The 16,096-nt window shown below is 37.7% G+C and overlaps 1 protein-coding gene across 1 annotated transcript in view; it reads left to right on the top strand.

Moving 5' to 3' along the window:
• Nucleotides 1-16,096, top strand: part of dally (division abnormally delayed protein) — a 156,090-nt gene that overhangs the window by 104,310 nt on the left and 35,684 nt on the right. Inside the window, exon 4 of the mRNA XM_090413514.1 lies at nucleotides 2,431-2,690. Within this exon, the coding sequence (XP_090269640.1) occupies nucleotides 2,431-2,690 (260 nt within the window). The remainder of the gene's footprint in view (nucleotides 1-2,430; nucleotides 2,691-16,096) is intronic.

Genomic DNA, 16,096 nt, shown 5'->3' with positions numbered 1-16,096 from the left:
TATTTTTGCTCGCATAAGGAGTTAGTATGGTTAGGTAGGATTTGCTGCCGAATAAAAACCAAAAAAAAAAAAGACTTTATATGTAGTTTTATTTCTTTCTTTCTGACATTACCGGATATATAGACATACGTTAGTACCAGATTGATCCTAGTCTAAACAATGGAAATTTCGGGATTTTGGAGAGATAGGAACCAAACATAATAGTTGAAATGGATGTCTCGTGCAAATAAAAGAACTTCTGTGATACTTGAAGTTCTCTTTGAAAATGGGATTTTTTTTTTGTTTTGTTTTTTCCCTCTTTTTTTTTTTAAGGAATGTTGGCATCAGTAGTCAGTGGTTTATTTATTTCGGATTTCTTATTCTTCATTTTTTTTTTTTTTTCGCTATGGAAATAAAGAAGGAATAGGGTTACGTTTTCTAAATTAGAGTGCAAGTAGAATCTTGATTATTCTGGATGATGGAAAGAACGGTGAGGTCCCACAATGATATCAAATGCCAAAAATAGCCCCGAGTATGTTAGAAAGCGAAGAAAAAGTAAACAGATGAGAAGACGAACTTTATAATTGCTTATTATATTAGAGTGACGTCGTATGTATTTCGTATAGGACATTATTAGTGGAAATTTGGTGAAATTTAAATATTTATTGAAGTTTTCTTTCGGAACTTAAATGCATAGATTTCGTGTTCTGCTGATTCCGGATCTCGCAATTTCAATTGTCCGTAGGGCAAACGATCAAGTTGAATTTTTTTTGCTTTGATTGCTGTTGAGAGGAGTTTAGTTCGAGATAAATACAGGCGTTTGAATCCGAAAGGGTAATTCTGTCTATGAAATGAGTCATTGAATTACGAAAGAAACAAGCATGGCTATGAGGCCAGTGTCATGTTTACTTAGCTGCGGTTTGTCTGTTTTGCGAGATAGAAAACCCCTTTCTGGGAGGGAAACCCCTACCCTCTCCAGTTGACTAGCCTTCTAATGAAAAACTCTTATAAAGGTTCAAATTAATTAATAATGAATTGAATTAATGCTCTTAAGCGTGACGTAACTCAAAGAAACCATTAAAGTTGTCATTTTAAGAATGCCTGTATAACCAGGCATGTCGGGAATCACAAACCCAGTCTTTGTTTATAATTATTTTAAAAAAAAAAAACAAAAAAAAAACAGCAGTTGCTAATACTTTATTAAACCTAGTGCCGACTTTATTTTAAGTACATTAAAAAAACAAAAATAGAAATATGTTCAGATTTAATTTTAGGATAGTGTTCAGAATAGCCAATATAAATCTATTAACACAATTATTTATTAGAAATAAGTGATTATAATAAGAATAATACAATTCAAAATAATGTGATTTTAATAGGATTTATTTTATAATATAAAAAGATGTATACGATAGTACTTAACCTTTCCGTGGTCTATGACTTTTATAAATACATGGCGAGTCAGAACGCTACAACACTTGAAGAAACGTTCGATCGAGAGGATTTGTATGATTTCTTGAAGATGATTCTCTACAGGAATTATTATGCAATTATATTTAATTATTTCGGCATTCTTTTCAAAACCGATTATAGAAACTATGAAAGTTTCGTACGAAATTTGACCAGAGAGCTTACGGGAAAATACACTCGCCGGCTACGAGTTTGCCCAAGGGCGGACCTCATAGAAGACATGATCGCTTGCCCAAGCGTCCATGCATCGCCGAACTGAAGCCTTTCGGCTCTTTATTTTTTTAGTAAATTATTATATTTATTTTATGAACTCGTGGAGCTATACAAATAGCCTTAGACGGGATTTGAACCTGCTGCAGTCCCAGTCAGTAAGCTATAAATGTCTTATTTATTCAAAATATTTTTAAACACAGCAGATAATATGGTGGATAATAAGGATTTCTAGCAATGACCAACTTCAATAACTAAACCAAATCTGTTGGCAGTTATAGACCAACTGCCAACAGATTCCCCCCCCCCCCCCCCCCAAAAAGTTAGTGTAAGAGAATTCCTTTTACATTCTATGGGAAGTACAAAAGAACGTGTGGATTTAGTTATTCATTCCAAGAGGGGGGGGATATTTTAGCATCTATTCGATATTTAGAATATATTTGTAAAACTCTGTTTCATAAAGTTGCGTAAAGCACCCAGTCCTTCCCCGAAATATGCAAAGACTGTAGGTGTGACGTAATGTTTCCCTGCCAACGTTAGGTTCTGCTTACATGGCATGATCAGTGGATATTTCGCCTCACAAGTGAAGTACAAAGATGGCTCAGCATGGGTATAGAGTCCAGAGTGCCCAATATATATTTAATTAATTTGGGGGGGATGGGGATGAAATAAACGCTAACCAAGGTAGGTAGAACTTTGTAGACCTGTATTAAGTTTTTGTTTATGAATTTTTTTTTTCTTTTCTTAATGCTGTCTTTTTATTCATTACAGGTGAAACAGTCTTGTGGTCATACTAGAAGAACTACACGCGACACGAGCAAGGTTACACCTCCATTAGAAGCTCCCGTTAAACCGCTATCTTTACAAACAAGGGCGACAGAAACAAGTCTGTACATGCTACTTCAGAATTTTGTGCACAAACTCGACGAATCCAAAGGATTTTACTCCAATTTGGCAGACAATCTTTGCAACGAAGAAAGTCTTGCAGTGAAAGGAGACAGTCCTTGTTGGAATGGCAATACATTAGGAGAGTAAGTAATTCTTTAGTTATGCTCTTTGCCCACTTATTCTAGATTCTAGGATCGAATGTTGTCTTACGAAGGACTGTTGCTAAGAACACCCGAAAGATGGCGCCACATGTAATCCCCACAGTTCTCGACTTTGGTAGTCATGCTTTCTATTGCACTAATACAGCGCAACCCATGCGAGGTGACTATATTTTCGGGGAAGGAGCGAGGGGGAGGGATCTCTTAAGAAGTGCGGGCAAAGTTAAAGTGTATTTGAAGTAGCACAGCAAATATTTTTATTTTATTTTATTTCTGCGCAAGTGTTTAGGTTCAACGTCCAGAAAGCCCTGCCGGCCTCTTTATCTTTTGCGCGCTGACCCTTGCGATTTAATGGCATTTTTACAACAGCCGATGAGCAATCTTAATCTTAGCTGCGTTCATGGGTTCGCATTCTTGTACTGTTCCCCAATTAAAGATCATTCTTCCGTCACGTGTTTCGGAGCGCCTTGAACCAGAGCAAAAGCTTCGAGAGAGATTTCAGGTCGTGGTGTTTGTGTGCGACTGTAACCTTGGAGACCATGTTTTGCTATAGAATACGAGGAGGAACGATGACTCTTGGGAGTTTTAACATTATTTAAATAATTTAAAGTCTCTCCGTCTCCCATTTATGACCTCGATTGGCAACCGACCTTGCCAATCGAAGTAACTTCAGTTTTTGGTAAATAAAAAATTGCACGATGCAAAGTCTGATAAACACGTAACATTGACCATATGCACGGTCACGTGTGCACCTTTATCGAAGCCAAAACTGTACATTTCACGCACGTGATCTGTTACTGAAACTAAACAATATTTTTCACGTGCATTCCACTGCAGTAGATCATATAGTACATTTCACACATTCATTCTTACAACGATAGTGCAGTTTGTTGCCCTCAATAACATAAACAGCTGGGAAAGGCAAGAACAATACCAAGGCAACTCGTTTCAAAAATCATACACCTCTTTTTTTTTTTTTTTTTTTTTTTTTACATTTAAACATTAATATTACATGTTTGGCTGAACAGTTTTTTTTTAAAAAACTTAAATTTTATATAACCGAAATAGCAACTGAAATTAGTTATTCATGTATACCCGAATAAAATAAAATCAAATGCAACATTGCGATAGATGTCCCGTATTATTTTATTTTTATATGTCTCCCATCCACGAATGGTTGTAAACCTTTACTACCGTGGATGGGCTACAGATTTTTGTTTTTTATTAATTTTTGTTCTTTTTTTTGTATTTTTTAAAATTCATTTTTATCAAATAATCTTTGCATCATTAGCATACGACCATGGCTTAGTGCCAAAATAAATCTAGCTGCATTTTCCCAACTCCACCGCTGCAATTTTAAGTGGTCCCATAATTTATTACATCGCTCTCTCCCTGCATTCCCGCCCCCCCTTTCGAGTTTTTGTTTGTTTTTTTCTTCGACGACTAATGCATAGAACACAATACAGCGACCCCTATCTGAGTGTTTTGTCCATCCGGACCTGTAGCATGACCGAATTAAAACTGGGTTGTTTGTAGAACGTTTCCCTTAAAAGACCATTAGGTCAATGGAGCGCACGCGACTTCAGTGCGCCCTCTTTTAAAAACTCTTATACACATTTATTTCGTCTCTTATGTGTCTTTCTTTCTTTTTTATTGTTATCATCATTAATATCTATTAAACGATGGTTTCCTGTACGATAGAAGTCATGCGGCAAGAGATGGGAAGAAATTCGGCATAATATCAAACTAGCCCATCGGACCCACACGCACATTTTTTTTTTTTTTGTTCTTCTTCTTCTCGCACACAGGAAGAAGAGATGAGATGAGGTCATGACACTCCCCAAAAGCAAGGGGTTTGAACAAAAATGGGGTGTCGAAACTACGCGTGATAATGGCAGAGATGGTGCGGATTATGTACTATTGACGGGGTCTGGCGACAGTGGAGTGCAATTCCTCAAAGGACTGCTTGAATGTATGGCGAACTAGCAAGTCTCTCCCTCCCCGATAATCGCATGTGGTTGCCGCAAAGCAGGGTCGAGATGTACGTACGTGAGACGCGATGTGTGAATGAATGGATGGCGGGTTCTCCCCCCTCCCCTCACTGGCGCTTTTCAAGCGCTCTGTGATAACAGTTCACAGTAGGCTTAGCAGGCTTTTATTATTATTCTAATTCACTGCGTTGTTGCTTCTTTAATTCTTCTGTTTTGGAACCAAGCAGGGTCTTATTACATTTTAGGGGAAAATCTCAAAAAAAAAAAAAAAGGGGGGGGGGTATTCATCGCTTGACGGTACGTGTTATATTCATCTGCCGATTCTATCCACTCGAGTTTTCAGCCAAATACAGTACTTATTTTTAATATGACGTAACGCACGTAATAATGCGACATCTGGTGGTTAATTCTCGAACTGACCTCGAAGATCCTGTTGCACGATTGTTGGTGCTCGTCCTATATCGAGCATGCGCTCTTGAAGGCAAACTATCATTGATTGCATTGACAGCTGTCTTTCATGTCATTGCTAGGTCATTCGTCTTCAGTAACAGTCCCTTATCCTCGACTTTTTTATATTGCGATAACCTGCTAATCTCATTCCAGAAAGTGCAAGTCTTAGCAATAATTATAGCATGTTTGTTACAGATAAAAAAAAAAAATCCTTTGCTATCTTTTGATTTAAATGTATTATTGTGAGTATTAATGATGATATTTTAATGTTTAACAAGCTTTCTCCAATGGCAACGTGCGCGTTTATTAAATTTGCAAACATACTTTTCTTCTTTTGTAGTCGGTAGATGGCTTTTGCTTCAATTAATTTTTATTTTAAGTTTTAAAACAAAACTTAAAGAAAAATGGAAAGAGTACTAGACTCGAGTCATTTTTTTTTCGCATTTTCTTCATGTTTTCATCTTTAGTGATTTAGATTTGCGAGACATCCGCGATACATGGGTAATGGCTTGTAAAGTCACGAATGCCGACTTATTTCCAACGCAGCCAGCGCATATTACGCGCTATTCAATATCATTTTTTCCCCCCTCTCGCATTGTTGTTGTTTAAAATGTCCTAGAGGACGCTTCCGTTAAAAATTGTCGAACTATGATCAGCCTTAATGAAAGAGGAACTGAATTTATAAAATCTGACAAAGTGGGGAAAATACTTATTCCGATACTTAGAATTTTATAGCAACCCATAGAATCTTGCCGAAAAATATTCATCAGACAAGCAAGAGTCACACTGTTCGATTTTCCTGAGTCAGCAACTGAGGCGCGTGCACATACAATTCCGGCTGGACTACCGGGCACCACTTCTTCCCTCTCTGTTCCCCCCCCCCCCCCCGACTTTCTCCTTTCTCAGAAAACCAAGGGAATTCACAGTTGGCCATCAAATCCTTCTTTATTCATCTCTTTTTATGCGTCTGCAATCTTGACAGTTGATTTGAGAGGCAAGCCGGCATTCCGATGCTTCATTGCCTTCAATGATGAGCCTCCTATTATTTAACCCTAACGGGAGTCTAATTGCCGACCCCCCCCACTACTAGTACTCTACTTTGTCACTAACTCTAACAGGCGCCTGTCGGTCATCCTCGACAACAATGGAATTTTTCTCTCGTTGCTAAGCAACGGGTAACTGTAATTTGCTAGCATATTCGGGCTGGGAAGTGTTTATTGGTTGTTTGCTAGGAAAATACGTTGGATGCGACCGCCTAAACCGGCCACAACTGAAGAACGACGTGGGGGGGGGGGTGAGAGTTAAAATTTCCGGTGGTAGAGGTAGGGAATGATGCATGAGGGGGGGGGTGAGAGGAAAGAGGCAATGAATTTTCTGAGATTGAAATCCGGACAGATAAGGACAAAATTGGTTTCAACCGTCAAGCAGATAAAGAGGGAAAGGGTAGATGGAGGTTAGAGTTTTATTAGCTCGCGTGCCAGAGAAGGGTAATTTGATAAGAATCGCTAATTTTACACATACGTAGACTAACCGTTTGTATCCGTATAGCAATGGACCTATTTTTCGTAGTGAGTTGAATGATGGTGGAATGTTGGCTAAAAGTGAGAAGGAATTGAATTTGTATAAAACTTCTATTGGAAGCAGTTGAACAATGGCAAGCTGTTAAGGGGGTGTCTGGTCCAATCGGGGTTCAAGGACTCAAGAGCAGAAATATTGGACAGTAGCTGAAGTGTTGGAATTGGATCTTTCCCCCATAAATTTAGCCACCATAGGTAAAATATAAATGAAATGGATAAATCTGCTAACCTGTCCCTTTTATTTCTCAAAGGAAGTAGGGGAAGCTTGTTTATCCCTAAACTAACCTATGGAAACTAGGGGAAGGCGAATCTCCACCTTTATATAATCATGACAGCTGGCTCACGACTATCGATGATTTTAAGAGACATCCTGGGAAGAGATTAGCTCAGACAACTGCTGCCATCTCGTGGTCGTTAACACTGTGTATTATTGTTTGAAATAGTGTGAGTTTTGCGGTTGATTTGGGTTGAGGAAGGGGAAACCCTACCAGAGATCAACTAGATCCCGAAACTGTCGAAGAAAAACTTTTAAGCGACTGGAATAGAACTTAAAACTCTGTTTCTTCGGACGCAAAGGTGTGAAAACAGGGCCAACAAGCCTCTAATAAAATAGAAAAATACTCATTCTCGATTTTTTTTTTTTTTTTTTTTTTTTTTTTGTTCATTTAGACATCAAATACAAGGTTTAATTCTTACTCTAAAGGATCTGGTCATACACGAACTGTGTATATGATGACGCCTTTCTATAGAGAACGATGCCTGCCCTTTGTTGAAGTTCTAAAATTTAATAATATTCTCTCTCTCGAATACTTTTATGTTTAATACGACCTTGCTTTTATAGCAAGTGATTACTCATTCATTTTCAGCAGCCTGACCTTTGATTTGCGTGTATGTTATTGCGCTGTTTTATAGCCAATTTACCCCATTTTTATAGTCAGATGATAGGAAGTCTCGTGTGTAATTATAGCACAATTGCCCAGCCTCGTATTATCAGAAATGAGTCTATAAACGCTTTCCAATTCACGTTTAGTTCCATTCTTCTGAGAAGGGTTTAATCATTTGAAATTTTAATATTTCTAGAGTACACCCTAGTCTTTTATATGATCTACATAATAATAATAATTCATTTACATTTAACCAATAAACAGTTCCTTTTTAAAAATTAAACTATTTTTAGCACTTCGCGTTAAGAAAAGAAGACGATTCCAGTAGAGTAACTTTTTCTTTTGCGTTAGACGATCTCAGAGTTTTTTTTTTTTTTTCATCCAGCAAAACAGACAAACCGACCTACGAACGCACTTAATTGACTGACGCAATACACTGGGCTTTATGACTTGAGTTGACTTCGGCAGCAAGCCAACGCCATACTTAGGGCCTGCAAAGCGGAAGGCATCAACCATGCCCTTTCCCAAGATACATAGATAGATGGGAGGGGGGGGGGTCAAGAATATTTATTAATGTATCACTGATACTGATTTTCCTTTTCAGTCGTTTCCGACCGTAGGTGATTTTGTAGGCATTTGCCCACAAGGTATTCCTGGTGAGATTTTTCCAGGGTAGTTCACCATTGCTTCCCCCCCCCCCCCCCAATTTTTTCCGGGCTCGAGATCGGCATATGGCTGGGACGTATTCATGATTGTAATCAATGTGTGTTCATGGAGCCGGTTTGCCTGTTCTAGGGACGAAAAACCCGAGTTTCCGGTGAAAACATTCCCAACCTCCGTATGAGACTGGCTAACTCACCTTTAGTCGAAAGAAACCAGATAAGTTCCTCACGGGAATCGAAGTCGGGTCTTTCCGACCAATGGGCTTCGTCTACACTGACTGAGCTACGGATGCTCAATGTATCGACAGAGCGAAGAAATAAACTTTGGAAAAAAATGTCTACCTGTATCAAGGGAGGGGGGGGGGGCTCCCTGTTTTCTGTGAGAGTCAATAGATTTTCCCAATTTCACGTTGATCTGATTACGAGTCTGTAACTTTTCAAAGAAAGAAGTACTATTTTTTTCATTTTTTTTCTTTCATTCTTATTCAATTAGAATTACAAAAAATAATGGTTGAGGAAATGCGTAAGTTCACAATAAGTAAAACATATCGTAACTGCTTATTAGTATTACAAAACAGCGATTTTTTTCCCTCGTATGCATCTTCACTCGGTAACAGAGAATCTCTCATTGCTGCAACGAGAACGAGTCGCCATTCTTCTCTGAGTGTTCTAATACCCCAAATTATTTCTCCCTTAGGCTTCTCATAATCACTCCAAGCGAAACATTCCGCCATCATATATTTGAATAACGAGTTACGTGCGAGCCATCCTCGTGTGGTATCCTCGCCCGGTCACCATTACAATAGCGCAGCTGACTAAATGTCTCATTAGCCATCACTTCGTTGTGCGCGCTTTAATTGAAGTTCCTCAGGAAGTACTACCAAGGTGGAGGTATTTTCGTTAATGGACCACACTTCTGGTTTGTTTCTTGGTAGGAAATCTTCGTCTCCACAGCGATTAGTTCATTTGTTATCCCGCCCTCTAACGTCGGTTGCCCTTTGTAGGGAAAAGCGATTTTTGGTGGGCCGAAATTGGTTTTTAATTGAAAAAAAAAAAAATCATCTTTTTTGCCTTTATATGAATCCCCATACATTACTTAAATGCTTAAGTTAACGTATATCTACGTACTTCTTTATTCCAATGGGATAACCTGACACCTAGCGGCCAAGTTTGGAACTTTTCTCTGAGCAATTCATAGATCATTTTTGCTTTTTTCCACCTCTTTTCTCTGTTTTTTTTTTTTGCACTGATTGCGTGAGCACGTGGCATCCCTAGAGCCCCATGAAGGGGTTGCAGAACAAGTATTCTCAGTGTAATCTCCACGTGCCATAAATTTTGTTGAAAATAACTTTTTTTTTTTTTTTTCTTCATCTCTCTATTCGCCCATTGGCTTGTCTTGTCTTTCTTCATAGACTGGCTTGTCGGCATCATCGCAGCCATTTAACTCACTGGCGCGTGCAATATGTAAGTTCCTCGCGTGATTTATTTGAGCCCGTGGAAAGCGCGCGGAAAATTTCAATATATCGCCGAGCCGAAAAAGAAAAAAAAGGATTGTGAGAAGCAAAGGCAGCGAAGGGATCCGTTTTTAAGTTGACATTATTGCGTCACCTGGAAGTCTATCGGAAAAATAATTATCTACACTTGAAAGAGGCTTCCGTAGCATTACGTTTCCAACCCCCCCCCCCCAATCCTCGATCGCACTCGAGACAAAAGAACATCGTTTTGTTGCCCAATTGGCAAATGCATTTGCTCCAGAAACAAAGCAACAGAAATGATCTTAACATTCATAACTCAGATAAGAATCGCGAAGAGCTGTCGACGAGGTTAGTGTGAGTTCAACTTTATAACCTAAGTGGGAAGAAGAAGCTGAGATCGAATCTTTTGCAGCTAGATTCGATCTCTTGAAACTGAAAAACGTTTTGAAACGCAGTCATCACTTCTTCCGGTAGATGGCGCTCTCAAAACAGCTAATTAGTCTAATTCATTAACACAAGAAGTTTATTAATCACGTTCAGTCTGTTTGAGGGTAAAAACAGATCGAATTCCCTGATGTTGCACAATCGAATTCGATCTGGTTTTTTTTTTTTTTTTTTTTTTTTTTTTTTTTTTTTTTTTGCCGAAGATCGAATCCTCTGAAATTTAATAATTTGAGAACGAAGCTTAGATGGAATTATCTGATTTCGTACAATCGAATTCGATCTCTTTTTGGAGAAGAAGGTGAGATCGAAACTCCGACCTTGAATGGGAGCTTATTCGATATTTGGCAAGATAGCTCAGATCGAATCCTTGAATGTTGAACGGTCAATTTCGATTTCTTTGAGTAAGTTGAGATCGAATCACTCCTAATTTGAATTGTTTTAGGAGATAACTTACATCGAATCCTTTGATTTTGGGAGGTCAAATTGTGATCTCTCAAAATCAGAATCCTGTGTATCGCATCCCGTTATCTTGAATACGATATTTTTGAACCAAGCTCAGATCTAAGCACCTATCGCTATCAGTTGCATTCTTTTCTTTTATTTTTTTAATGTTTTATTTTATACATGACGTCCCCCTTATTAATTTTCATGAATTTATTAGAATAATTGGAAATAAATTTAAATCAAATCTCTATATCTTGGGCTGTCTTATTCAGTCTCATAACTTTTCTCCAGTTCGTCAAATTCGATCTTTTATAACGACAGAAAGATTCCTTCCAGTAGGTCCATCTACTGCCGATAGGCGGCGCTGAGTTCTGAAATATTTGGAGGCGGAGATTGTGAATGTATTAGAGAGAGAGAGAGAGAGGAAAGTGAGATCGAAGAATGTCACATTCGATCCTTCTGGGTGGGAGGGGGGGGGGGGGAGCCCAGATCGAATCTCTTGCAGCTGTCTTGGGCTTCAGAATGGTGTCAAATTTGATCTCTTGTTTACCGAAAGGCATTCACCGTGGCGTTGCCTCATGTTTCCAGCAGATGGCGCTCAAAAAAGTAAGGAACTCATATTCGTGAATTTATTAAGGTGCGAATTGCATGTGTTGACTTTGAAGGGTGTTGCCGGTGACATATGCCGCCATCCATTCCCCACCAAAACATGAATTTCTTATTTAAAAAAAAAAAAAAGAAAAAAAAAATCTCTCTTGCGTCGCTTCAGCGACACCGATCCATGTTACCGTGTCGACAGCATGTTAACAGCTCGCGCCAGCCCCCCGAATCCTGCGGACGTGCATGTCAAGTAGGAATAAAGGGGGTCATTGTTCTCGATCCCCATGTTGCGTTGATTAATCGAGTTTAAGCCCGAGAGAAGAAGAGTTTCTTTTCCATTGAAAAATAGTTCCCCCCCCCACCATCTTCCGCCCGTAATCACCCCCCCCTCCTTCCACTGTTACAAATATCTCCGTCGTGAACCCAGAGTGTGGCCCTGTAACTGGGCCTTAAGAGGCGGCACTCAAAGGCCACTAACCGGACGTCAGCTAATTGCTGTGACTCAGGAAAGGCCTCTTTGTTGCCCGAATTGCCAGCACTCTGTCTCTCCTTCCAGCAGCCACTTTAAATAGAGCCGTTAGCCCTAATTAGGCAGCAAACAATGTCTCACGTGGCTGTGACAGCTTCTTGTCGGTGGATGTGCCCGACACCAATTAATTAGTCGAATTTCAATGTGATGTGTCTATCGGAAGGCGATTTGTCATAACCTTGGTGTGTCCCACTGTTGAGTACACTTCTCTCGAGTTAGATTCCTTACACTTTACTTTTCTCTCTCTCTGTATGCTGTTCTCACTTTTCTCTTCCTTACCTATTGCTTTCGTTTCTCTCTTTTCATTTTTACTTTATTCGTATTTTACAATTGTAAATTTCTTTTTTTTTTTTTTTTTTTTTTTTTTTTTTTTTTTTTTTTTTTTGCAATTGGATTCAAAAGAGTTCAAAGCTAGAACAACAGACAATGGGAGAGGAGACAATTTTGGATGAAAGATGCTCACGAAAAAACTATTTCAATAAAGATGATTCTAACATTGTTTATGGTCCAATAAACAGTTATTGGGTTTGTGAAATAGTGTGAAGGTCCAATAAAATTGATTATTGGGTTTGTGAAATATAAAAAAGCTCATTTAAATGTTTTATAAATTACAGATTCGTGGCTTTGGGAGGTTCTTACAAGTTGCAGTCCATGCAATACTCTGGCTACACTTCGTAGAAGACTTCACATTGCTGGAGAGAACCCTTCTAACATATCCCATAGTTTCTTCTTTAAATTCTTATTTTCAACACTTCTGCGGCTTTATTTTAAATGCTTAAACACTTGGAAGCGATAAAAAAAAAACCAAGCTTGCCTTAAAAAATTATTTAAAATATATCTGAACCACGAGGAACGCAGGCAAACATTAAAACAAAACAAAAAAAAATGTTACAAATTTCCCTTCTCGAGTTTATCGATGACGTAGGTGATCACGGGATTAATATTTTATTCTTCCACTAGGAGACAGTTCAAGTTGGGTGGCAACGAACAGTAACGCCATACATTATCCAATTGAGGTAAACCTATAAAATAAGAATTGTGTTCGAAGCGAGTTTGTTTTTCAGGGGATAAAACCCCCTGGAGCAATACAATCTCCTACATTACACTTCCAGATCGCTAACTCAGTGCTCAAGATTTATTAATTAATTATTATTATTGTAATGATCGATGATAGTGAACACAGATAAACCGTCCAAGAACATAATGAACAGACATCATATAACAACTTCAGCACGTGAAATACGGCTGCGCAAATTAAATATTATTTACATTTAATGAGATAACTTCAGCTCAGTTATTTACCATTAATGGCTGGCTTTGAATGTTATTGAAACCTGTAGGCTTTTGTCCCAAAAGAGTGTATGCATATATGTACAGCAATCCTTCGATTAATGCGCCCCCGATTAGTGCGCCATTTTTTTTCGATACCCAAATTCGATTAGTGCGCCTATCTTAAAAATAAATGTTACAGATTTTAAAACTTTTCGATCTATATTTTTATGGCAAACTATTTTAAAAAATCATTCACCAGGATGAAATAATTTAGTTACCAATTTGAAACATTTTACAGAGTTATTTTTTAATGGCAACGCTATTTCCATGTACGCTATGTTTCAAATTTATCGCCAAAATTCATGTCGTCTGCTTCACATAGCATTTTGCTGATCATATCACGTGCAATTGTTTTCCTTATTTTTTTTTATTTTAAATTATTTTCCTAACCTTTAATAGTGAGCAAAAAAATGTGAAAATGATTCGAAAAGTAATCTGATTGGAAGAAAAACTTGAAATAATAAAGAAAAATGAACCAGGAGAGTCCAGAGCAAAAGATAAGACAAGAACACAAAAATGGGTGAATCAACTGCTGAATACAAAGAGAAAGGTAAGGCTGCTTCAAGTGCATCATGCATGCACTCGAAATCAAAGTATTATAATGATTGAATTAGAGAGACTTCTTTTTACATGGATCGAAGATTGTAACCAAAAATGGATCCATCCCGCTAAACACTGTCCTTATTAAATCAAAACCATTGTCTCTTTGTAACCTGGAAAGAAAGGCTATCAATGATGGAATAGAAGAAGAATTCCGCGTTAGTGCTGGATGATTTGAGCTTTTCAAAAAGAGAAATAGCCTAAATAATGTTCTAATCACAGGCGAAGCTACAAGTGCAGATAAGGAGATATCCAGAGATTTTGAAGAAAATTGTGTAAGAAGGGGACTATTGTGATCAACAAATATTTAATGTCGATGAAACCGGCTTTTTTTTTTTTTTTTTTTTTTTTTTTTTTTTTTTTTTTTTTTTTTGGAAGCGAATGCCTTCCAAGACTTTTCTAGCTAAATCAGAGAAATCTCAGCCTGGTTATATAGTCGCAAAGTCGAATGAAATTACTTCTAGCAATATGCGAGGCTATTTGAAAGCACATTCTTCCACATTGTGCAAATGATTTTAGAGGCTTTCCAAATGAATCTAAGTTAATTAAATCTCATTCTGAGAAACTGAGTGATTCTGACCTGCTAAATTTAGATGCACAGCGGGAAGATCCTGAAGAATATGAAGAAAATTTAATCACTGACAAGCCCAAAGAGGTTTCACAGAAACAATTTGAAAATAGTTTTCGTACAATCGAAGTTTTTAAGCGGCAATGCTTAGAGGCTGACCCTGGTGAAGAGAGAGAAGCAGCAAAATTTGCAGAAGAGGCAATAGGGCCATACTATCAGTTGTATGAAAAAAAAAGAAACAAAATGCCCGCCAAACTACGTTAGCTCAATTCTTTGTTAAGAAGCAGAATAACAAATTTATATTCTGAATATGTTTCATTGTCTTTCAGCTTCATGGTTTTCCTTTAACTAGGCCCTGAGACATACCCTAATTCTTTTATAAAAAAAAATTAAGGGTCAAAAAAGAAATCCGAGGAACGAATCATACTGTTTCCCATTGGTTATTATGTAATATTCGATTAGTGTGTTTTCGATTAATGCGCCTATTTTAAAGAGCGCATTAATCGAGGGATTGCTCTATATGTGCATGATTGGTTGAACAGACACCACCAACTGTACCGCAGACAAACCAATAAGCATTCATATTTTTATGCGTGCGCAGGTCTTTCTTTTTCCCTTAGTTGATTTTGCTCAATAGGTCTGGATCTTCTCTGGTTCCTTCATTGGTTTCCATCCAAGGTTCTAGATGGAAATCAACTGCTACGCATACTGAAATTTCTTTATGTGGTGTGTTGTAATGTCATTAACGAAACCCAGCATCGTTCGGAATAACGCCTTTCCCCTCGTATACTTCCCCCCTCCAACCGTTAATTAGTTGCTAACTAAGTCATGGAGTTGAATTTTGAAATCCTGCCAGGAAGAAGCAGCCATCATTGTGGAATTAATTACAACTTTTATCAGGGCAACACGACCGTGTATCATGGGCGGAGAGTGTTGCAGATAACCGATGGCTGTTTAGAAGTTATCTTTACCTCCAGCGCTGCATGCCTTCCCTCTGTTATTTCTGGCATTTATCCTAGTCCGGAATCTCCTGCCCACCAAGTGTAAAGAATGTTGATTTTTTTTCTTTGCACTCCCCTCTTTCTTTAAATTTTAATATTTGGGAATTCCTGTAAAAGTGCGATTCTTTTGGAAGCCTCCAACAGGTTACAAAGAATGTTGTGTCAGTCCCGCCTCTAGATCGTGGTTGATCAATTGCTGGCCAACTGTTGATAAAAGTAATATAGAAATTAATTGCTAATTACATAGTAGGTCATTGATGTAATCATATTTACAGCGCCCTCTTTATGAAATGAGCTGCTTTCACTTCTTATGATCAACTTCACAGCGTTTCGAGATTTCCCTGGAGGGTTTACAAAAGATAAAAGTTTCCTCGTGTGAATATTTTGATATTTTATAAATGTCTTAAGTTTAATTTTAAATTCATATTAAAAATCGTAACCATTCATGGAATATTCATGCTAAATAGTAACAATCCAAATACAAGTTTGTAAATATTTTTTTTTTTACAAAAACTTACGTTTATAAACATTACATTTTTTAATTTCTCTATGAAATAATAGTGTAACTTTTTTTTATTAAAAGATTTTAAAATAAACTTTTAAATAGCTGAAGATAATTTTTAATAATATAAAAACAATTATACACCTTTAAAATATTAATATAATATTCCTACTAATTAAAATACATCGTATCAATAGTAATACGGGGGGCAAGAAAATGTGAAAAAAGGAATCAATCGACCGTGAGATGCGGTGATGATTCATTCAATCCAATACTCTTGGGGGGTAATGGATGGCAATGCTGTAGCCAATGAAGTTCTAACTGAGGCTCGG

Source organism: Typopeltis vanoorti, chromosome 24, assembly GCF_054136105.1.
Source record: "Typopeltis vanoorti isolate ZY-2024b chromosome 24, IOZ_Tvanoo_1.0, whole genome shotgun sequence".
In the NCBI taxonomy this organism is placed as follows: Eukaryota; Metazoa; Arthropoda; class Arachnida; order Uropygi; family Thelyphonidae; genus Typopeltis; species Typopeltis vanoorti.
This window is presented reverse-complemented; position numbering and strand designations above follow the sequence as displayed.